Consider the following 24,649-nt stretch of genomic DNA (forward strand, 5'->3'; position numbering starts at 1 on the left):
TGAAAGAAAGTTTCCATCGTTGAAGTATAAAATTCCTTTTGTAACCTTGGTTTCTTTGTTATCATAATCTCCCTTAGCTTACTGGTTGGTGCTTTAGGTTACTTTGTATTCAAAAAGCGAGCTGAGTTTCGCAGAATTTCTCACTTGTGTTACTGAGAATTCCGCACACGCTGGTTCAGTAATCTTGGATTGAATACTTTCACTTGATTCAGGCTTTATTGTCGATAATTCAGTATCACACGTTCCGTTCTGCGACATACCTACTATATTACAATCGAATCCTAGGGTTAGCTAAGGAAATCCACACCCAGATACGTAATTCCGCGTGGGATTCAAGATTTTCTCACGTTCTACAACGATTCGTGGGCACTAATTTCCTATTAAACATGGCTTTACTTGCACAATCATGCTGCTAAGTTCCTACGCGCTTAAACGCCCGGCAAATACCTAATTTCATACAGCACTGTTCACATGACTAATTTGATTATCCTATTTGATTATCCTATTATCCTGTTACATGCTACTTTTAATTGCAATGTTAACTCTGTTCTTTAACGGTAACGAAATTAAAACTCACTTAATACACAATCAAATTTATAATAAATCCAGGAAATACATTTTTGCGTGGAAAAATTTCACAATAGCGTAAGGGAAAAATTGAATTCACTTCTGCCCTGAAACAGACGCTTTGGACTTTCCCATTGCATATTTTCATTTAACCTCCAACGAAAGTATCGATTTTTCTGCTGTTTTCTTTGAAAGGAAGTTCAATCAGTTTACTTAAGTCCGGTGAAGATAAAATCAAAGACAGATACGCTTTGACAGGCACGTTTTAAGTTACTGCATCACGGGCGACGAGCCGGAAAAGAAAAAAGAAGTCCCAAATGTGAGTGGTCAGCGGTGAAACAACTTTGAGAGACAGATCGTGCAGTAGTTGAGGAAAACAATCGTGTTATAAAGCCGAAATGTCATCAAGTTATATTCCGCTAATTAAAAAGTTAAGCAGTTTTCAAGAGCTCTGACTGTAACAATATTTTTTACTGCGAAATTAACCAACAGAGGCATCGGGAAAGGCATCAGTGACGCCGGGAAAGGCTTCAAAAGGAATGATATTTGCGTTTTGTAACTTGTTGTGTGACGGAAAAAAAAGTATGTTGACTTCCGGTTGTGCAAGGCGTTAATCACAGTTGGCTTACTTTTCACTTAAATTCTGCAATCTCAACTGTCTTTTCTGGAAAAATGAAAAGCTAAGTAACTCTAAAAAGACGTACCGGTAATTCTCGATTTCTATATTTTTTGAGTCTTAAATAAGTTTGTATCCACAGCCTAAGATAAGAAATTTAAAATTTCCATCAACTGAAGTTCTCTCACTGTCTATTCAGTAGATGTATTCAATCGCCTCCATTTCACGTGAAAAAAAGGGATGTAGGAAAACTGTGAGCTTCGAGAAACAGCCAAATTAAGGCTAATGAGTTTGCCATTCCTCAAATAATTATAATCAAGGCCACTCGTTTAGGAAACGTTTTCTTAAAAGATCCAGATGTTAAAATAATTCTGTTTTTTCCTCTTGTTGTCACTATTTATCATAACAAGCATTTTTCTACTTATTATAAATTCAACTTCCAACGTTTTGTACATTAATTAACCGGAAGAAGACAGAAGTTTCTGTTGAAACATGTTTTGCAAACTTGAAAGTTTTGTCGTTTTCTTTAAATTATTGAATTGCCTGCTACTATCAAGATTAATTTTTTTCCTTTTCAATTTAACCAATGCTCTCGGGATGCCACCGATGCCTCTCCCGTTGACTCCATCGTTTATTACAGCAGTAAAAGATTTATGTATAGTCAACATTTTGGTAAAGATGCTTAACTTTTTATTTAGCGAAGTGTACTGATTACATTTTGGGAATTAAAACACGAATATTTATAACTGGAACTACAAAAGAGTTTTTTTTCCACAACTTATTTCACCGCTGACCACTCATATTTCGGACTTTTTTTCTTCCCCCGTGATGTAGTAACTCCCACGTTTTTATGCTTGCGTGACTGGAATTCTAATTTTTACGACGTAAATATCTCGTTGCCACCTTCGTCAGGAATTTATTCATCCTAGAGACGTCCGGTACATTGTCACTGCACTCGTTATCAAAGCAAAGGGAAGATTATTTTGAGAATAAGTTCAGAAACTGTTTGAGACTGTATAGAAGATTCCTTCCGCTGAGCCTCTGGGCATCGAACATCTACAACAAAGATCATTACGGTAAGGTTTCACTCAGTACTAGTTTGGGTGAACGTGACGCCACAGATAGCTCTCATGCTTACCTGCACGGTCTATCGGTGCGTGCAGTATTGGATTTGGCCGAACATACTTTACCTCCTTTTATTTAAGAGGAGATAGACTCGCCTTGATTTCTTAACAGAAAGGGTTGTTTTGACTTCCTCTGTCCATCACCTTTTTGATCGAAAAATCTCCACATAATCAATGATAGTAGTTGATAACGAACGGCGTAATCTGCGATTAGCGGTCGACGTGTTCGTTGTTGTTGATGTTTTTTTTTTTTGTTTGTTTGTTTTAAAGGTCTGTGAGCTCTTCTCTCATAGGTGCGTTGATGATTTCATTTCAAATAAAACTTGATAGCCTAGAAGTAAATAGCGATAAAATATGGAAAACTCGAGGGTTATAGACGGATTACTAATCCAGCTGTTAAATTCAACTGCTAGTGGGTCTTTTTAGAGGTACAAAGATCAGATTGTTATCATGGAAGATCATGCATTTGGTGACAACACTTAGATAATTTTAATAACATACTATCTGTGAGGAGTAAGTCTTTTATTGGTTACATTCGATGGCTGCTCAATGATTATGATGTTGACACGGATTCATACCTTCAGAGAAACTTCAGAAAGGGGTGGGGGGAGGCATGGGCAATCTCCTTCCCGCTCCCTCCAGTTGTGAGGATATCTTGCAACGAGGTTGCGTGAAAAGTCTACGTGAGTCTTAGCCACATTCCATTATTTAAATCTTGCTTATGGTTTTATTTGCGGTATGTTTGTAGTCATTTGAACAGCGTATCATATTTTCACCCGAAATGAGGATGAGGTTGACATGCGCCAATAATCGTAGAGGAACAAACACCAAAAATATTTGAGTAAAAACTCAAATTGTCTCATTTGCTCATAACAGTATTTCGATAAACAGAGAAAATATATGGTTATTCGATTTCTCTTTACATAACAGAGCTGATTCTACAGAACAGGAGATTATAACCAAGAAGCCCCTAAGATTTCGTGGTCGCGTCAAACTGCGAGAGGTTTAATAATGTGTCTCATTTGGGCGCAGACGTTTCTTTAAGGGGTGTAGCGGGGAGAGATGGAAAACAACAGGAGAAGCTAAAGGTCTCAAACTGGCAACTAGGCCAGTCTACATCTTCTTACTAGCAGCATTTTGTCTCTTCTGGGAAACACTCACACACATGCTCTGAGATGCTAACATCTTGTGGCCACAGCTACACTCCGCGTTGCGTGACATCTCTGAAATGCGGGATGCAGAGGAGATTAAAGTCGCGCGTTGGTTTGCGGGTTTGACCGATAAGAGTCTTGAAGTTGAGCTTTTAAGCGATTTGCAGTATTTGAATCACGAACGGTCTACTGTCTCACTAATGCTTTTAACTGTCTGGAAGCAACCGGGTGTGTGCTAGGAGCAAGGTTATCTTCATGATCCATAAAGCTTTTGGCGTCGCCTCGCGACATAGAAAGAGAGAAGAAAGAGGAAAGAGAAATTATTTTGAAAATTGTTCATTGCGGTGTACGTTTCTTTATTTTGAGTACCGCTTGAGACTCAGCGTGAAGTGATACTGAATAGAAAAAGTTATCTATATTTATGGTGTGCCTGTCACCGCAAAACATTAATAGTCCTGACTATCTAACAAAGTTGGATACTTCTAAAACGCCCGGGCAGATTTCGCTTTAAATATCGTTTACAGTTATTTTTAAATAGCACGAGACCAGACATCGCGGGAGGGTTTTGCCGAACATATCACCCAAGCCTCTCTCGTTTTCTAAACTATTATGGCGGCTTTAAATAGTCCGCCCGACGCTGAATAACTCCCTATGTAAATTTGTACGCCCACATAAACAACTTCCTAATGCGTCACTGCCAATAACTTTTTATATATTATTATACATTCATTTGATGTTTTTACCATTGTTCAGTTAGGCCATGATCATGAATACATTTTTGGTTCTTCTGGCTCTTCTCGGTGTTGCTGTTGCCCAGGCCCCAGGTTAGTCATTTTGGCACGGTTGTGCTCTGTCCCGAGTAAAAGTGCTCCACAGTTTCACTAAGACTTATGATTCTTCTGTTCTTCATCGCAGACACTTGCCCCGCACCTCCTAAGAACCTTCTTTGTTTCATTGGACTGAAGAACACGTGCACTGACAGCATCAAGTGCCGGAAAGGGACACTGTGTTGTGATGATGGCTGTCGAAGACGCTGCAGGGACCCGTCAAATGACAGTAGGGGTGCTGGCCAAGGTACCAAAATTGCACCCACGCGCATTTTTTTCTTGTCTATCGTAGGAGGCAAATTTTTTATGTCTACTGTAGGAAGAAAATTAAGAGTTCCCTTATTGGAATTTTTCTTGTTTAATTTCTACAGCTAGTCCTCGATCGGGAACCTGTCCATCGCAGCTGTCCCCGCCTCCAGGCCCCTGTGTGTCGGATTCGGACGAGTGTATGTTTGATTGGGATTGTCCGGGATCCACAAAAAAATGCTGCTCTAACAACTGCTTCAAAGAATGTGTTAACCCTAGTATTGGTGGTCTTCGAGGTACCACTTAAATATTAGTAACATTTTGAAAATTTCTTTGTTTTTTTTGTTTTTGCCTGCGTTTTAAGCGGGTGCGGATGACTGAGACTCGCATGCGCATGAGAATTTTTACCCGCGCGTGGGTTTAAGGGAGCTCTTCATTCCCAGGAGACTGCTTTCTCATGTACGTGTTACATGTCCTCTCGCCCAAGGCATCTTACGTATGCCGCGAGTTGTTCTTAGCACGTCTCATCATAGAGTCATTGAATAGTGTTACTGTACATAATTGCACGCGTGATCAGCGCGCGCGGAAGAACAAAATGGTAGTTTAAACGCATTGGCGAGAGCTCATCTCCTTGTGAGGCAAATCATCATTTGATATCATTGATAGTGGTATGATTACTATTAAAGTCTGCACTAATCAGTGGTGCGTTAAAATATCTGGATTCGAACTCGGGAAAAGGTAATTGTTATGTTCTTGAGCAAAGAGAATAAATCATCCAGGGACCAGTCGTTCAAAGGGCGGATAACGCCCTCCCACGGATAAATCGCTCACAAAACGTATTGCGCTATCCACCGGATTGACATTTATACCGTGGATAGCGTTATCCACCTTTCAAAAAACCGGGGCCAGGAGTATAGACAATTACTAATGAACCGTGGGGAAACCTGGGCAGTTTCGATGGACGGATAACGCGTTACCACAGATAAATTGCTATCCCGCGTATAGGGGTTAACAGAACCTACTGTGCTATCCTCTGGATTTTTCTGGGGACAGCGTCATCCACTCTTCGAACGACCATAGCCTGTCCATTCGTAGGGGAGTAACTTGCGTCCTATTAACAACCCACTCAGGTAGAGTGACAACGCCGCTGGTCACCTTATGATAATGAAATCAGCAAAGGCTCAACGACAATGGGCCACCTTGCTCGAGTGCAGATTACGCTAAGGTTAAAAAATCTTCTCACAGGTTCTATTCGAGAGAGGTAGCCTTAAAACTTTACAATGGCACTAAGTGTAACATAAGAATTTGGACTCTGCTCTCAGTAAACCCACGCGCGCTCGCTGAAGTATTTTAACAGAGTCTGAAACTTTTGCTTACTATTTTGTTTATTCCAGCCAGCTGTCCTCCACAAAAGAAATCTATTAGCTGCTTCATAAACCTCAAGAACCAATGTTCCAAGGACTCGGATTGTAGCTATCTTCCAGGAGGACTTTGTTGTTTTGACGGCTGCCGCCGAAGATGCGCTGATTCCAAAGGTTTTCCTGGTAGACTAGAAAGTAAGTTAGTACATCCTGTGAACAGCCAAAGTAACATTTCTTTGGTTTTTAAGCAAAACCGTCAGGGTTGTCACAATTCGTCAAAAACGTAGCTTTGCAGTTTGTCTTTCGTAATTCGTGTTTCACAACATTTTACTGGTGGATGAGGATGGCTCTGTGATTGGTCAAGAAAACTCATACCATCCACTCGACCAATCAGATTCAAAACTTAAACAAAACACGATTTCGTTTTCTGTAGGTGCTTACCATTAAGCCAAAAGTCTGGAAATTTCGGTCGGAGGTCACATGGTAAGGAAATTTTCCGAAAAGCTTCGTGAGAAAATTGTGTAGTACCTACAAAGTTACATGTACTCCTCTTTAGCCGTGCAGTATGGAGCGGCGAAAAACTCCCTACCATTTGAATGAATCTTCTGTTTCCAGACCATTTCCGCGCGATTTGTGTCATCTTGGAAATGATACGCAAATCTCATCCAGTTGGTCCCTTACCATCATGTTACAATTAAACCAACCGGATTTTTCCCACAAATGGTAAGCATCCTGTGACTTCCAGCGCTTGAGGGTTTTTTTTTTATTTTATTCTTTTTCTTTTTTTCCTTTTCGTTTTGCCTGCTTTTAGCCACTGGGTTAGTCAAATGCTACAGAATGACTTCAAATTATACCTTTTAACAGGTTTCGACTTTCCTTTCAGCTGACAGACCCGGGCAATGTCCATCCACTAAACCACCACGGCCGTGCATTTCAGACTCAGATGAGTGTGAATTCGATGGGGATTGTTATCCGGGAAAGAAATGCTGTGATAACACGTGCTTCACGCGATGTTTGGATCCTGTGGGTCTGGGAACTAACACTAGTCAATCTGGCTTGGGGCCTAATATTGGTGAAAGTAAGTCGAATATTAAGGGCTTGTTTAAACTTGCGTTGTTCCCAGGCTCCTTCCGTGGTCTGAGTGCGGTGCATTGGTGCTGTGTTATACATTCAAACAGATCTGAATCGAAAGACCTAGCTTATCTCAAACCTCTGCGGGCTCGCGCAAGGAAATCTTAGGAAATTTATATTAGGGGACTACGAAGAAATGAAAAACAGCCGCGTATTCTGCTCTGTTTAATAAATAATATACTTCAGAAACCATATGATTTAAGAAATTCGTCTTGGGACGTCGCCATTGCCGCTCATTTAACAGACTTCAGCTCACAATACGGCCGCGCTCGAAGCGTATCAATTCTGACACTGAAAGAAATTGGCTGTAACCCATGTCCATTGAGAAAACAAAATGGTTAAAAAAAACTATAATAAATTAGTTGAATCAGTAAAGAAAGTTTACTAATACCGTGAAGATCAAGGATGCCGATTTGAAAGATAATTTTTATACTTGAGTTTTGCAGTTTTCCGAACTGCTTAGATGTAGGAAAAGGTTGCAGACTGCCTTTGTGACTTAGAATGAAAAGGGAGATGAGAGAGTATAGTGTGTCAAAGCGTTTCCATGGATGCAGGGTTTCTTAAGGTCGTTTATTTTTATATTTACGATCAGTCATTCAGGGAGAAGCGGCGGGAAAATGTCCCATCGTCTCTAATTCAACCCGGTGCCATATTGGACTTGCGCATACCTGTAACAATGATGTGGAATGCCCTAATGGTACCTACTGCTGTTTTGATGGTTGTAGGAGGAAATGTTTGGATACTGAGGGCAACTCGGCTGGAGCGCAAGGTACAGACCTCTATGATGAGCTGACGATGCACGACTTTTTAAAAAATGCTTTAGGCACAGTATATTTTATGGAAATTATGATGTAAGAGGTGTGACGTGAGTTAAACAGCGGAAAAAACAAAAAATGGAGAACGAAAATATCTGGTCCGAAAAAAGCGATCCCAAAGATTGTTATAAAACAGGAATCAATCCCAACATTTTCAAGTTCTGGTAATTAATTAAAGTTTTCCACATTCGTTTACCTGTAAAATTTGTTTATCACCATGACGTTTTTTTTTAATTTTGCCATCACTTAACAAATGTAATTTAAGCGCGGTATCTTAAATACTCTCCACAATAATTTTAGGTGAAGATAAAAAAGGATTGTGCCCAGTCCTCCAGCGACCGGAACTGTGCGTGTCCGACGTGGACGAATGTTTTATTGACTGGGACTGTGTTGGGGACTTGAAGTGCTGTTCCAATGAATGCTATAAAGTCTGTACGGCGCCTGCGCTGTTGATAGGAAGACTTGTGGCTGCAGCAGGTAGTGTAACGTCAATTTGTTATAATTCAAGGATGCAATACGATACGACAGATAGTGACCACAACAACCTGGCTGTTGGAAAGGGTTCTGAGACAACCAGACGCGAATTTTAATGACACTTTTGGAAGACACAGTGGACGTCGGTTAGTGCACTGCAATCCAGGTCGTAAGGTCTGGGTGCGAGACCTGATCGGGCATTGTGTAATGTCCTGGGGCAAAACACTTGAATTTCAGGGTGCCTCTCTCCATTCAACACTATAACAAAGGCCTCCATGACCACGTCGTCGTCTTTCGCGTGCGCGTCGTTGTTTTCGCTATCAAGAGTTGCTCCTACGTCTCTAAGCTTTTGAGTTCTGGAGAAGTTAACGTTTCTTCGCCAGAGCTTGATGACGATCTTATTCTCCTTTTTCTGAAGAAGTTGGATAAACCTTCGGCCATGTGTTGTTAAAATAGGACTTGAATGTGGCGTACGGCTTTCAGTAAGCTCCTCACGACGCCATCACTCTTTACATCAAAAAGGTGGCCCTGTGTTTTGCCAGTTCCGTAAAATGTATTACCATTTTACTTTTCTTCGCAGTCAAATGTCCAGAACCTGTGGCGTATAAACGCTGTCCTCAATCAATGAAGCATCTGTGTGACGATTCCAAGCAGTGTCCCACTGGTACACAATGTTGCTTTGATGGCTGTAGACGAAGGTGCATCTCTACTGAGCCCGCGCCAGGTACTGGATGTTTTGTTGATGAATTGTCTACATCTAATCAAGCAATTTACAATTGGCGTTGAATGTAATGTAGTATCGTATTGCTTTTGCCTCAGAAAGCTCAGAAAGCCTTCAATCGCAATCGCGAATGAAAAGACGCCGTAATTTTTTTTAATAAAAAAACTCGTCCCGCCCTCTCAACCAAGAAAATGAAAAATGAAAATCACTCGTTACTTAATGACTCGCGATTTTACTGCGCATAGAGTGCAGTGACTTCATTACTTGCTCTTTGGAGGGAGTTTGCTCAGCATGGTATTTAGCTCCCTGGCTAGAAGAATATTAAAAAAAAAAAAGACAAAAGACAAAAAGAAAACAGATTGCATAGAATTACTTCCACACCGACCATGAATATTCTTGGCATTGTCTAATTATGCAGTCAACTCTCGCCCTGCAGACACTTTGTAATTGCATTAAGTACCGTTACATGTAGCTGTAGTTTCAAAAACCTACACAAGCTCTTACGCTCTTGATATGAGGGAAAACACTGGACTGTCTTCTTTACTTCACAAGCTTTGTACGAAACTTGTAAATTCTTTTTCCAGATACTTGTCCTAAAGCCGGCAAAAATCTGATCTGCCCAGTTGGACTCAGAAACACTTGCGTGGATAAGGATTCGTGTCTGGAAGGAACCATTTGCTGTCACGATGGATGCAGACGGCGCTGTAGGAGCCTGCCTTCTAGCACCAGTCGGCCCTCGACGAAAGGTACCATGCATGCTTGTTTACTGTGTTTCTGTATCTTTTGTCGCGTAATTTTCCTCGCTTGGATTTTTTTGGCTCTCGCAAATCTCCAACTCCCAAAATAGAAGTTTTTCAGATTTTTAAGAAAATTTTATCGCAGCGGTTTTTTTTTCAGTGGCGAGCGGGGGGAGGGATTGAAAAGACGCCGTAATTTTAGAACTACAGGGCGGACTTCGAGTTAGTGGGACTGTTTGATTGCTGCGAATCGTTCACCCATATGTTCCACCGAAGCCAGTGGGATTTCATGGTTCCCTTTATCGTATGTACACTCTAAAACTTCCTCAATATACCTCAATAAATCAATATTTTCGCTTCTCCTTCGTTTGAAATGTTGTCTTCAAAATACCTTGCAGCTATACCTAGGTCAGGAATTTGTCCTCCGCTTACTCCTCCATCCGAATTCTGCCCGTCTGATTATGATGAATGCAAGTATGACTGGGATTGCGACGAACCATCCAAAAAATGCTGTTCAAACGGTTGCTATAAAATCTGCGCTTCTCCTGCTGTGGCAGCAGTACAACTCCAAGGTATGTAAGGTGCACCTGCTAGATTTAAAACGACCGGAACATCGGTAGATTTGGTAGATTTGGCATGAAAATAGGACATGTAGATTCCTGCTACGTACAAGCTTCTCGATAAAATAAATCGCACATTTCTTTGCTAAGTTTCACGTCTTGTTTACAATGAAAAAGGTTTGTTGATAACGTGCGCCTGTTTGTATTGAAGCCACACGTTGCCATCGCTAATTCCCTCTCTTCTTTTAAAGGTCGTACAGCATTTACCCTTTCAAACCATTTAACTTGAAAGATTCAAAATGTCCAAACATTTCTTTTTTGCCTGGTCCTCAATTAGTCCATGATTTTTCCAAACTTTCATTACTTTTCTGTCCGAAAGTTAATTAAAACTGTAGTGAGAATTTCGGGCGTAATGACTCGTGCAATTAAAAATCTCAAATGTAAGGCAGCGGTCCTCTGATGATCCACAGAAAAAACGATTTTTTTTTAGTCAGTAAGCAGCATGGTAATTCCAACTCTGTTTGTAACTAAGAGTGATTATGATAATTCATGCACAAAGTTTGATTGGCTGATTCTTTATTTACAATGTGTCAATTAAATACAGGAGAGTTGTAATTCATTTTAAAAATGAAGTGAAAGTATACTTTGGTTCATGGAGCGCACACGTTAGATGGTAATAAAAAACGATATTAAAAAAGAGACATACATCCAACTCTCACCAGAAGACTAGTCATTATTTATTGCCGGGGGAGGGGGATGGAGGAGGGTTCAGGTAATATTATTGAGACACAATCAAATCCTGCGGGCCCCCCCCCCCTGGAAAATAATTATTAACTAGTTGTACGGTAATTTATTATGAGTTCTTGAGAGTAAAATAGTTTTCTGTATTTTTCTGCAAGACAACTGTCCAGCGCCAGAGAAGCGCAAACCTTGTCCAATTACTCTTCGGAACCAATGCTTCAATCACACGAATTGCAGCTACCTATCCGGTGGACTTTGTTGTTATGATGGGTGTCGCACAAGATGCGCTACAGCTGATGGTTTCCCACCTCAGATACAGAGTGAGATATTCAAGGAACAAGTGTCTTGTTTTAGAGAAGCTTAGCTTGTTCCAAGCGTTCAGTCATCAGTTTAAAAGAAGTGCGATGGTTAATGGCGCGTTTGTAGCGGTTGAGCGAAAGCAGAGGAAAGTTTGAGTTTTTTTTGCTCCGCTTCTACCATCGTGCTGTATGTTAGTTCACTCCACTTTACTCACTGAACGCCTGGAACAGCCTACAAGGAGCTTCGTCTTTTTTTAAATGTTTTTATTTGTTTCTTGGCTTTGTGCGTTTTATTCTTTGTTGTTTATTTTCTTCTTCTTTTGTTTGTTTTGTTTGTTTTTGTTGTTTCGGTCACAGTTTTTCCCTTTTTGGCTGTTTAAAACTGCCTTCAAAATGTGTGAAGTCCAATCGTTGGCCTGTCAGTGTACTCAATCTTTGCAACTGGATACCTTTTTTTCAGTCGGTGTGTGCTTGAATCACAGCGAACTGTTTGACCAGACTATCTGCATATTTATAGAACAAACCTTTTTCTTTCAAATAGGTTCTCTTAATCCCAATGGTATCAACGAACGCTTTTCATTCAACTGATATATTCTCGTTTTTCACGTTATCATGTTTTCACCGATAGCGTAGCTCCTTTTTCCTGCATATAGAACACGCACAACCCACAATTCCTTCGTTTGCGCTAATGAAGGGCTAATTAACGCTTTTAATGTCAGCCTTAGAAACTGGCTAATTAACATTATTATCTTAGATGATAAAACCCACCGACGCAGCACTACAATTTCTTTAAACGCACCCCCTTATTTATCTGTATGGTCTATCTTTGGACCAGTGTCTCTGCGTTTACCTGCCTGTCGGTCCTCCTATTCTGATCTCGGACTCTGTGGTTATTCCGTGTTTCAGAGCCAAGGCCTGGTAACTGCCCCAACCTCATCCAACCCGAGTTTTGCGCTCCACACTTCGACGAATGTCAAAACGATGGAGACTGCTTTCCTGTAAAGAAGTGTTGTAGTAATAACTGCTTCAACAGATGTGTAAATCCAGTTTTTGGTGATGTTGGTTTTGGTAAGTTCAAATACTCCCGAGTCCACCCTAGAAATTAAATGTTTGAGTAGGTCTTTGAGGCTTACCGAATGAACGGGTTTCGTGAAATTCTGCCATTCATACAATATTATAATTTCGGGAAGCTCTCCCTCGCCGGCTTGAATTCAAATGGTGGGTAACTGCTCAATCGAATAGCATAACAATTTTAATTTGCTTGAATTTTCATCAATTTTTAGTGTATAGTTTTCTGGTCGGTCGTTTCGTGATTTGTTAAGGAAACTATCTCCGAATTGTCAACATATGAGTTGCGAAAGTGAAACCAATTGCAAATGTGTCGCTCGTATGTCCTCATGTTTTCGACATTTTGCAGGTTTTTAATTTAGGTTCTGAATCGCTTACTCGCCCGTCGTGAAACGGTTCAAATTGTTTCGTAAGCCCGTGCGTTTTAGGTCAGTAGAAAGACTGGTGAAGGAACAGCTGTCTCTATTCATAACTCTTCATAAACGCTCCGTATAGTTGTCTCGTGGGGGAGGGTTGTCACGGGGTTTCAGGGCATAAGGTAAACGCACGCACACCACACGTTTTAACACGCTCGCACCCTAATGGCATGACACGCTTACCGTGCAGATATGCGCATAAAAACAATCGATTTTGGAAAGCGTGTTTGTAGCCATTGTTCATATCTGGCTAACACGGTAGAGCTTTGTTTCTACAGCACGCTAGATTTTTTTGTTTTGTTTTAACACGCTAAGTTTCTTTGTTTCCTTAACACGCTAGCTTATCTTGTACAACCCAGCTCACTAAGTTACTAGTGTTTGTCAGCGTCTTAATCGTGAGATTGGTGTTTGTAAAGTATATTACTTACAGAATAGAAGCAAAAATGAAGAACATCTTCTGTCTTGTTCGAAAGTTCTAATAAAAAAGGAAACATTCACGGCAAATCACGGCTCTTTCCCTCAGGATTTTAACGTGCTAGAAGCTAGTTCTTTTGTTTTAGCGTAAGAACGGGCTGTGTGCGTGCGTTCACCTTATTCCCTGAAACCCCGTGGAGGGTCACATATAAATAGGTATTCTAGAAGTACAAGCGGGTGAGCAAAGGCTTGACATAAAATAATTTCGCTCTCTCTTTGTTCGTGGGGAAATTTCATGCAGAATAAATTACCGAGGAGCCCGTATTAATATTGGTTTGGTCATCAGCCAGCTTTTTTAGTAACTGCAACCGTCGTTAAAGGAATGATACTCGAGATCTAAAAAGTTAACACTTGTTGTTCTCTCCTCTTTCAGTCAACACTACTTCAGTTAACAAGTGTCCTGACACTAAAAAATCAAGTACGTGTCATGTGGGGCTGAAAAACACATGCAATAATGATGCTGAATGTGCAAATGGCACCTACTGCTGTTTCACGGGCTGTAGGAGGCAGTGCTGGGATCCAAAGACTAGGTCCTCGTCAACACTGAGTAAGGATTGGTTTGTGTTATGCGTCATAAATGAGAGATAGAAGCTCGGAAATGTCATTTACTAAGGCGCTGACAAGGAGAATGTGTTTAGCAATGAAGAGTTTCTTTAGTTGGTGATCATTTCCTTTATTCTCATGACATTAATGCGTGATTCAGTGGTGATATTGTAAGGAGAAATTAGATTTCAGTCACTCTTAGGGACTAAAGGGCAAATAGGCATTTTTTTTTCCCCTCAGTTGTCTCTTAGTGTGAGAATTTTTCACACCTAACTCCCTTTGGGAGTTGCGATAAAAAAAAAAAAGTTTAATTAGAATCTGTCGTTACTTCGACTCCCCTTGGGAGTATTCCTTTATTTGTTCTTAGAAGCTACGTGCAAAAACGAGAGTGTCAAGTGTTTGTTAGTTATCTTTATTTTACTTTTGCTTTCCGGTTTTCTTTGATTTTGCGGTAAACAGTTCGAAACCCTCACTGCGAAGATGGCATTGGAGTCGTTATGATATAATTTTGTTGATCGATGTACAACGTCAGCGTGCGCTCATCGAGATATGAGGCACGCGGGAAGTTTTGAGAGCACGAAAGATGTGTAAGAGTTGCTCGAGGCGTAGCCGAGAGCAACTATAGCTTCTTGAGTGTTCTCCAAACTTCCTAAGTGCTTCATATCTCGATGAACACACAGCTGACGTATAAACCAATTGTTTTATAACATTTTCAACCTCATGGAAAATTTTTTTTCTGGAGGGACTTGTTTGCTGACGTTATGAGCGTGCACAATAGGAATATGAAGCACGCTCGCATAATTGAATTTGATTACACAAATTTACTAGCTTTGTTATAAATTTAGTTTGTCCATTGAGCCGTTGAGAGCAGCCTTTAAGTTAGGAATTTTGGAGCAAAAGTAGTGCGACGGTACTGACTGAATTCGACAGGATACTGCATTTTCTAGAAGTACAGTTCCTGTCCTTTCACCAAGATCAGTCAAGTAAATTCTATAAGAAAGCGAGACGAATCGAACAATGGGAAACCTTGTAGATAAGAGCGATTTGCTCTACTTTCATCCCTGTGGCTTAGAAATACCTTATGTCCCTGTTTTTCCTAGAAACGGTGAGGTCTCTCTCGTTCATGGGAAAAAGTGCTCAAATATTTGTTTTTTTATACATTGTGAGAATTAGTTTGTCAACCAAAAACATATGACAGCTACCGTGTAACCACGGTTTCTTTCCCAAGAGCTAAAAGTTGCTTTTTTTTCTCCAATCGAATTGCTGCGATGTCATCTTTTTTAAAAGATAAGAAAGGCACGTGCCCAGTGCTTCAGTCGCCTCCTCCTCCATGTGTATCAGATGCGGACGAGTGTTTCATGGACAACGACTGCGTCAAAGACAAAAAGTGCTGCTCCAATGGATGCTACAGAATTTGCGTGCCCCCCTCGGCAAAAGCCGTAGGTTCTCTTACTACAGGTGGGTTCACCTCATATCTTTATCTTCCAACACTGCTATAGGGTCATGCCACCGTATGTAATGATCAGTCTCCATGGTGGCCGTAATTGCTGCCCGCTGCCTTCAACGCCGAAAGAAAAAAAAGAATACATGGTGGTTAGTTAGCCGTTGCCTAGTATTAGTGAACTTAAGCAAACCACGACGACGATGGCAACGAAGACGTGGCTAAGGAAGAGATCTAATGAGCAGAACAATAGCTCAGCACTTGCGTTTAAAAGCGTTTTAAAACTTTGTACGTATCTTAGCCGTCATCTGAAACACAACTGGGGAAAATCACCAAAACTTTGCGTGGTATGAGAACGGAAAACTCAAATGGAAGATTATTTAAGTTTCTATTCGGAGCTCAATGCTGCTCACAAACGTCATGCTGGGGCTAAAGTCATCCTGCCATTTGCGAAATTCTCACTAAAAATATGAATTCATTTTTTTAATTGATGTCTTCCTCGGGGTTGTCTTCGTGACTGCTCAAGGTTCCTAGGATTTATCCACTAGGAACTAGAGGGCCTACCGATCCGTTTCTTTTTCCCTAATTTTTTAGTCAAGAAATTGTTTTTCTCTTCTTTTGCTAGTCAATTGCCCCCAACCGACAGAGTATCATTGTGCTACCTCTCTGAAGCACCAGTGTGACGATACGGAAGACTGCTCAGTCGACCAGGTTTGCTGTTTTGATGGCTGTCGAAGAAGATGTATCGACTACGAAAGCGGGCAAATAACAAGTTTGTAAAACTGACATATGAATCGCTTTGTATGTAAGAAAGTGAAACAGAAAGGTCCTTTATAGGAACCCTTCCCCACTGATCCGCATAAATTTTTTTTCCCAAAACGGAACTTTTATAAACACTTTTCAAAGTGGATGTGAAGAGGGAAATTCCACAAAAAGTGGACGTCAACCATCTGTAAATTTTTGATGGGATCATTTTACTTTATTCTGCGCATGCTCAAGGAATTAGGCAAGCATCTACTTTTTGTCCATGATAGTAGGGTTTTCAACTTTGTCCGGCATTAGTGAGGGCAGAAAATCCCTAAAAATTTGATTGCCTACTACTTTTTCGAAATTATTCCGCGCTCTGCGGACAGGACTGTTACATAGAAAAGAAAGAGCAGGAACGAAGAGAACAGAGGAAGAAAAGGATGAAAATTTGGGCTCCTTGCCTCTACTAAAAACTGCAATTTTCTAACACCAGAAGTCAGTCTAAAATCTTTAATTGAAGCGAGTCAGCGATTATTGACTGTTTTATACGTTTTCCGATGTAGCACCCATAAATCTGTTCCAAGGTTGTGGTATTCTCTGCATTTCCACTAGTCCCCTTCGCAGCCGTCGTTTGGTCTCATCACGCAACTCGCTTTCAGGTGGGTGAGAGAGTGCGTTGCGTGAACGCAACGGCTGCGAAGGGGACTACGTTCCCACTGACTTTACTAATATTTCAAAAATTAAACGTTCGATAATCATTGTTTCGTGTGGTGTCATATGTCTTCATACCAGTGACAACAACATGCCACGCGATGTGTTTCCTCTGTGAGTAGTGCGGAACGGGTGCAAGTTTCGGAATGGCCGTCGTGTTTGTTTACCTCCTGGCCCTTACTGCGCTAGAAATTGCTTTTGTTAATGGAGAAGGAAAGCGTAACATATCTTACGGTACGTTCTGACTGTTTCTGATTTGTTCGCGTTTTGTTTTCGTTTCTGTGCAGTGATAATCATCATCGATGAAAGAAGTATTATTCTTCCACTTTGTTCGTCAATCTGCAGATAGTTGCTCTTTGATCTAAAAAAGGCAAAGAGTCTTACATACGATTGCCATCGCTCAATTGTGATACTCGTAAAAGAAGAGAAATCTTACTCGAGGACCAGCGAAAAGAGAACTCTTAGAAAATAATGAGTTCTTGTTAATTGTTCCCGTCAAAGGCTTGTGGTGTAGACAGCCACTTACTGAGGTCGCCGGCAATCCACAGACAAGACTTTTCCTTTCAACATGTTGATATGTCTGTGTTTCAGTCACCCTTTTGAATCAGCTTTAAACGTTAGAAATCTTTCAGTGTGTCTTCCAGCTGCTCCACCAAACAGATTTATTTCAATTTTTCTCGGTCACAAAGTTCAGTTTCACGTGTGTCGGGATCATTGGAAAGTCATTTGATATCGTTGTTAGATGAGTTGCTAAATTGCAAAGGGAAAAAATATTATTTTTTGGATTTTCCTTTGAATCAGGGCAATCTTCAAGAGATTTTTCAAATACAAACCGGTTGAAAAAGCTGAAGGCACTAGCAAAGCGAGCGGCAGCTCTGTAAGGTATTTGTCATTGGGAATGTTTTCATTGCAAGACCACTTGCAAACCTCTTGTATTCTCTCGTTGCTCAAGGCCGCAAACTTTTTTGCGAAGAAATGCTCGTACTAAAGCGGTAGTAAAGAAGGCTTTCTTGCAAGCTAATTGTAGGACAAATTATCAAAATTCCTCTCTGGGGAGTTCCCACGCTATCACTGGAAACAGCAGAAATCTTAGCTGTCATCAAAAAGTCTTAGAAACACATCAGTTACTTGACATTTGGATGTATTCTTCTGTTTGTTTCATTACTGTGTTTGTTTGTTTGTTTTTCTTTTTTGCTCTTTAAGTGACATATTATTGTTATCGTGTGCAACATTTTCGAGGCGAATTCGACTCATTTTAACGAGCTTTAGATTATAATTATAATTAAGATTATAATTAGCTGTATATGATACTCTTCTTTTCTAGCGCTTGTAACCTCATTAGAGTCGCGCTACAAAAACTAACATTTTTGCGGTTAAAACTGTCCGAGTGAAGACTGAACAGTCCTACGGCAAAAACTGTTGGAATGCCATGTATCAACTTAGACAAAACTTCTACCAGTGGGTGTGGAGGCGTCTGGTTTTTAAAAGACTCCATAACGCCTTCAACCCCTAAACTAGTGATAGCATAGGCGGCCCAAGCTCACGTCTCGAGAAAAAGCCAACGATGAATTCATGAACGCGTCACGCGTTGTGTGACTCGGTGTTAAGTTACGGGAGGAACCGTTGAAAATTTGAACACGTTATAAGGCATAGTATGGGGAACGAAATATGGTCGATTTATAACGATAAATATTTCGAAATCTGAATATTTTACACGTAAAATCAATAAAAACTTACTCATGCCCTGTGTATCCGTCGAAGTTTCTAGCGATTTCTGCTGTTTTAAGCTTGCTTTACCATCACTGTTAACCATGTCAAAAGACGAAGTTAAGGCTGCACACTCCGATTTCGACCTTGGTCCACGCGGAGGTGGTTTGCGCCCCGAAAATCCTCCCGATCGGCATTTTTCTCAGCCACACTTTACGATCTAAGATCGCTGCACCCTGGGACATGTCTCAATACCAAAACTTCACGCGAAAACCTGAATTTCCAAGTTCGCTTCTTTCTGGTTATGCTTTGAACACGAAGACTGGACACGGCCGCGAAAGAGACTTGGGTACGAGGTTAATTTTCTCTCTACCGCGAGTGGTACGGTCGATTAATGTACAATACTTACCCCATCTCCACAGAGGCAACTCGCCTTAACCTATTGTCCTAAAATGCCGATCGGGAGGATTTTCGGGGCGACGGATACACAGGGCATGAGTAAGTTTTTATTGATTTTACGTGTAAAATATTCAGATTTCGAAATATTTATCGTTGTAAATCGACCATATGTCGTTCCCAATACTATGCCTTATAATGTGTTCAAATTTTCAACGGTTCCTCCCGTAACTTAACATCGAGTCACACAACGCGTGACGCGTTCATGAATTCATCGTTGGCTTTTTCTCGAGACGTGAGCTTGGGCCGCCTGTGGTGATAGTGACATTGTCCTTTGCCTGTTCCAGGCGTCCAGCAAGTAAAGCGGTGCGAAATCCGAGTAAATTCGTAGAAAGCGCGATAGTAGCGGCAGAGCGTCGTAAAAAACCCCTCTACTCAAGAACTCAAACGTGAAAAAGAGACATCGCTTACACTCAATTTTAAGTGCTGTTTATAATGTGTGCAATTTCTAAAGAGAAGGACCATGGAACAGAATTTCCTACATTCGATTATTACAAAAAATAAAGGAGATGCATCACGGTTTTTCGAGTTGAAGGTGTTTTTGAAAAAACAGTGAAAAACACCTTCAACTTGCAGAAAATTTCAATAAAATATTATTTTAATTTGATACAAAAACTAAAAGAGCCAATGACTAACCAAGAATGAACCAGGATTGTTAACCCATTAACTCCCACGAGTGACCAAGACAAAATTTCTCCTTACAATATCAATACATTATCAACCAAATAAGTAATGCGAAAAAAGAAAAATATCAATTTGGGGATAATGATTGATTCAATACTAAATTCTCTGAGCTAATATCATAAGAATTGTATAGTTGTCAGTAAGGAGAATTACAAATTTGATCTGGGAGTTAAAGGGTTTAGGATGGAGGAGATTTACTCGGATTGTAGCTGGCAACATTTGGGCTTAAACTGCGACGCGCTCTGGTCGATATTTTCGAATGTAATTATGGCATAAGGTATGACAAGTGCCCGCTTACTTAGTCGAGTCATACGAGGGAACTTCATACATTTACAAATGAATGAGGTCATACAATGAGGATAAGTTTCTTTTTTTATTATTCATTGAAAGACTGTATCCAAGTGAAAAGAAAATGCCATTCTCATTTTTTTCCCCTCTTTACCCCTTTATTACTTGACTTTTACAGTTTCTTTACTTTCTTTCTTTTCCCCTTTCATCTTTTTTATAACTTGAAATCTTTGGTCTCTCCCTTTTCTCCCCCTCCCACCCTCCCACAATCTTCCTGCTGCTCCGCTAATCGTTTTTCCGGTAGCGTCACCAGCTTCTGAGGTTATCTGCTTAGCTTCTTAACCATTTAACCCTTTAACTCCCCTGAGTGACCAAGACAGAATTTCTTCCCACTATATCTGTACAATACCATGCAGACAAGTGATAAGAATAAAGAAAAATATCAGTTATGGAACTAATTGACCCGATACCAAATTCTCCAAACTAACATAATGAGAATCTCTTGGCAGACAGAAGGGAGAATTACTAATGAGATCTTGGGAGTTAAAGGGTTAAACTCTAACATTAGTAGTCATATCCTCCACACTTTTTTCGTTTCATTTCTTAGGGTACTGACAAGGAAAATTTGTTTGTCAATCAGGAGCTTCTTAAATTGGCTATCATTAACTTTAATTGTAATACGTAATATTTGAGTTAAGATACTGTAGGGATAAATTAAAAGTCAGTCACTCTTTGAGGGTTTAAGGTTCAAATAGCTAAGCCTACTAAAAGTTGCTTGACCCTTTTTTTTTTGTTCAACAGAGGGAGTAACGGTGTCCTGCAGGAAAAATGAGATGCAAATTGACGTGGAGAGAGGAGTTCTGACTGGTTTCAAACCTATTTACCTTCGACTTAACAACAGGTCGTGTATAGCCACCGGAAATGAGACACATTTCAGTTTGGTCGCGCCCCTGATGGGTTGTGGAACGGTCAGCAGTCACACGGGAGAAGATGTGGTTTATAGTAATCAAGTGGAGGAGGAAGAAGTGGAGATTGAAGGTGTCATTTCAAGAATGCCTGAACTTGCCATTCCTTTTAGTTGTTACTACACAAAGGAAGGAGTAACATCAACATACGGAATCATTCCTCGAAAGGTATCAAGGTCAAACGAGATATTATATACAGTTTATAATCTCTTGGGCTAAACGATTAATTTTCTGACACATTTGTCATGCTCAAGATCTGTACTGCTCCCTCACTCTTATTTCCACAACTACCCTAAATGTTAGGATGTCGGGTGTCTACCAAAGTGGCTTTTATGAGGAGATGATCTTATAGAGCTGAGGATCACAGAACCAACCTTATCCTTTGAGTGACCACAGGCAGCCCAAGCTCACGTAATCTTGGGTGGCTTGTGGAGGGACTAGCATCCAATAAGCGTCCAATTTCTACTTACAATATCACCCCTGAACCAAACATTTAGGTCAAAAGAATAAAGGAAATGACCGCCAATTAAAAAAGCTCTTTACTTTTAAGCAAATTCTCCTTGTCAGCATCTTTGGAAATGTATAGAGAACAGTATGGAGAATATGCTCATTGATGCTGGGGTGGAAAAGGTCAACATACACGATTGCTTTTTTTTCTTTTTGTACGTTTAAGTATAATTTTCTGTGGCTTCTTTGGTTCCATATTATTACTTTTTGATTTCCATGTTTTGTTTTCCTCTTCATTCCAGTTAAAGATGACCATGGACGGCGGAGAAACTAAAACCGAGTTCACGCTCGAAATATCTGTGTTCAAAGACGAAAATTATTTACTGCCATTCGGCATAAGGGATTTTCCTCTGAAGGTTTCCTTAGGGAAGCCTCTTTTCGTACAGGTAGGTTGGTAATTTCGAACAGGAGATTGTCTTCAGATGCGCACCCATGTATTACGCTTTTATCGAGAATATTGCTTTTGTTACGCTGGGAAAAAGCTTTCAGATTGATCATTTATCAAATTATATCACCTCCGTCTGAGCTGAATTACGTCTGGGCATGTCACAAATACGACCATTGATCTATACTAACAATATGTATTAAATTTCTTAACTAGTATGTAACTAGTATGTATTAAAGTTCCTAACCTACGCTAATGTTTTTCAGCTTTGTCGTGAGCTCCTATTTGGTAGAATATCACGAGAATATTTTTTTCCTCCACTGTAATTTCAGAGTTTTGATGTCACAAGTTCCATGGGGGTGTCCACGTTTGACGTAGAAAAATTCTACTTTCGGCCCATATGCTGTTCTCAGTTCGTACAATAAACTCTCTTGCGTATGGAAAGAGGGGAACAACCAGATATAGTTCAAACCTCATCCTCAGAACCCCTTTTTCCTTTTTATTTTCTTACGCAGCTTGCAGTCGATTCACCGGATACCCGACTGACTATCAGGGAGGAGAAGTGCTATGCCACACCAACCCAGAATCCTGATGATGTCATGCAGTATTACATTATACGAAAAAGGTAATTCAACGATGCGTTCAACTTATTACTTCGATAAAATTTAATGCAACCTGCTGAAATCTTACATAGATTTACAGCCAGCAGTGGTGACGCAGATTTCTGGTGCTATCTTTAACCCTTTCACTCCCATGAGTGATCAGGACAGAATTTCTCCTTACAGTACCAGTACAATATCAAGCAGACCAGTGAATAGTAAAGAAAAAAATCTGTTAGGGGATTATTGATTGATCTAAAATTATATTCCCTGAACTAACATCACGAGAAATGTGTGGTAGACAGTGAGGAGAATTACTTATGAGATCTTGGGAGTGAAAGGGTTAAATACTTCTTGTTTGAAGAAGTGGTAGGTTGGGGAGAGAAAAAGTGTTTTTACAAAGGAGGTTGTCGTTAGAACAGAGTAAATGAGGGGGATGGGGTGGTGGAACGAAGCCCTCCCTTAACCCATGCCCTCCACCACCGAGCTGGCTTGTAATGCTTACTAGCACCTCCCACAATGAAATATCTACAATGCAGGCTCGCAGGATGATAGCGAAAAATTAACCTCCTCCCCTCTCCCCACACCCTTACCTCGCCCAAAACCAAGGTGAGCGCGCTCTTGGGGCGAAAAGCGCTACTTTGGCTCCATTGAAATAGTTTGGGAAGGGGGGGAGGGGGGGGGTGCAAATGTTCCACTCGTTTCGTCAATAAAGGTGAGTAATAATTATTTTCCTTGCTGTATCATAAGGACTTTTTTTCTTGGTATTTACACTCTCAAATGGCTGTGGTTGACCATTGCAACATCGTTTTCACCTTTTAACTTTCACACATCGAATCATACCATGTACCATATACCATATACCATATACACAACCTCGCAGTGTATATCATGATTATTGACGTATTTAAGAAATCATTTGAACAATGAATTAATGCATTATTAAATTATTTTGATTAGCAAGTTTAAAAGTGCTTATTATGTGTTTTATTTTCGTAGCTGCGTTGTGGATTCCACAGTGAAATATTACCCGGGCCCCCAAGGTACCAGACAGTTTAGTTTTGACACATTTCAGTTCACAGGGGAGTACGGCGGCTTTGTGTACTTGCACTGTAAATTGGTTGTTTGCAATGCTACAGACCCCAACTCCCGCTGCAATGTCGACTGCTTCACTGATTTCCCCAGAAGAAGCAGGCGAGCAATGGAGAAGGAGAAGGGTGTAGCTCGAGCCGGCCTCTCTGAGGGACCATTCGTATTTAAAAGTGAGAGGGAAGGAGACAAAGAATCAGTACACTCTGAAGAAGGTACGACTTAATTTGAAACAGGTTTGCATCATGTTTAACTCAAACCCGCATGTCACGATTTGCATCGGCCCTGGACTAGCCTCGTTATCACAAGGAGGCTTGGAGTTATTATTACTATTATTGTTATTATTTTCAAGAGGTACAAACAGACTTAGAATTTTCATTAAGTAGATAGTAATAGTTCATGGCATTTCTTTCATTCTAAGGTATTTTTGTTCTTTTCGAATTTTAGAATCTCCCTTCAATATCACAACCATTGTTGTGGTTGCTATGGCAATCTTTTGCGCCGTGTGCCTCGCAGTGATCGTGTACATGAAGGTGAAATTTGTCCCCAAACCTCATCCAGACCCGGACAGAGAAACCTCTCTTTAGACATCTTATAGCCATCACCACTACTTATGTACCTGATCAAGTCAGCCAGTATCTGTTTTAAATTGGTCCAATGTTGGCTTGTTTCTAAAAAGATATTTTATTGTGATATAACTTTAAGTTCATATGTTAAACTTTTTGAAAGACAACATACACATATCGTTTGCGTTGTGACATTACACGTCAAGTCGAGAGTGGAGATTTATGATTTAAAACAAAGACAACAGTGGATCTACCTGTGTTGCTATCCATAGACTGAGAAGCAAGAATTGTAATGAGCCGAAAACCAGTTGTTGACGCCTTGTATCCACGGAGTTCTTTGATAGGCAAATAAAAAGTATGTTTTAAATTTTGCCAAATTTCGTCACAACTGTAAAACCCCCCTCCCTCGACTGCGCCTTTACCCTCTCCTCCCTCCCTTCTCCTTTTTATTCTCACATCTAACTCATCTGGCCTTCGGTCTTTGCAGTCTTGACTTCATCTTGAATCTATTACTAAACAGACGCACGGTAACACGGAATCTAATTGTTGTATATAATATTCCTAGAGACAAACTTGTTCATAGTGGTATCGTTTATGCGTCTGTTCTTCTGTAGATAGTAAGTGAGATCCAAT

General features: G+C 40.4%; 1 protein-coding gene across 1 annotated transcript; it reads left to right on the plus strand.

The window, feature by feature from the left end:
* The first annotated feature begins 2,037 nt into the window (after positions 1-2,037).
* On the plus strand, positions 2,038-24,387 carry LOC113684545 (uncharacterized). The gene is made up of 21 exons (XM_027201940.2): positions 2,038-2,259; positions 4,212-4,282; positions 4,374-4,532; positions 4,657-4,827; positions 5,926-6,087; positions 6,776-6,970; positions 7,616-7,792; positions 8,139-8,315; positions 8,893-9,036; positions 9,618-9,779; positions 10,169-10,342; positions 11,230-11,391; positions 12,277-12,438; positions 13,702-13,875; positions 15,159-15,329; positions 15,938-16,084; positions 20,707-21,038; positions 21,620-21,763; positions 22,278-22,387; positions 23,361-23,665; positions 23,898-24,387. The coding sequence occupies exons 2-21, from the start codon at positions 4,219-4,221 to the stop codon at positions 24,035-24,037; spliced, it is 3,432 nt and encodes a 1,143-aa protein (XP_027057741.2). The 5' UTR covers positions 2,038-2,259; positions 4,212-4,218; the 3' UTR covers positions 24,038-24,387.
* The last annotated feature ends 262 nt before the right edge of the window (positions 24,388-24,649 follow it).

The sequence above is a fragment of the Pocillopora damicornis genome, chromosome 9, assembly GCF_964200805.1.
Source record: "Pocillopora damicornis chromosome 9, jaPocDami1.2, whole genome shotgun sequence".
Taxonomy (NCBI): domain Eukaryota; kingdom Metazoa; phylum Cnidaria; class Anthozoa; order Scleractinia; family Pocilloporidae; genus Pocillopora; species Pocillopora damicornis.

Coding starts and splice junctions, on each gene's coding strand:
- LOC113684545 (XM_027201940.2), top strand. CDS start 4,219: ATGATCATGAATACATTTTTGGTTCTTCTGGCTCTTCTCGGTGTTGCT. Junction 6,088..6,775: donor TTTTCCTGGTAGACTAGAAA/GTAAGTTAGTAC, acceptor CTTTCCTTTCAG/CTGACAGACCCGGGCAATGT. Junction 8,316..8,892: donor AAGACTTGTGGCTGCAGCAG/GTAGTGTAACGT, acceptor TTTTCTTCGCAG/TCAAATGTCCAGAACCTGTG.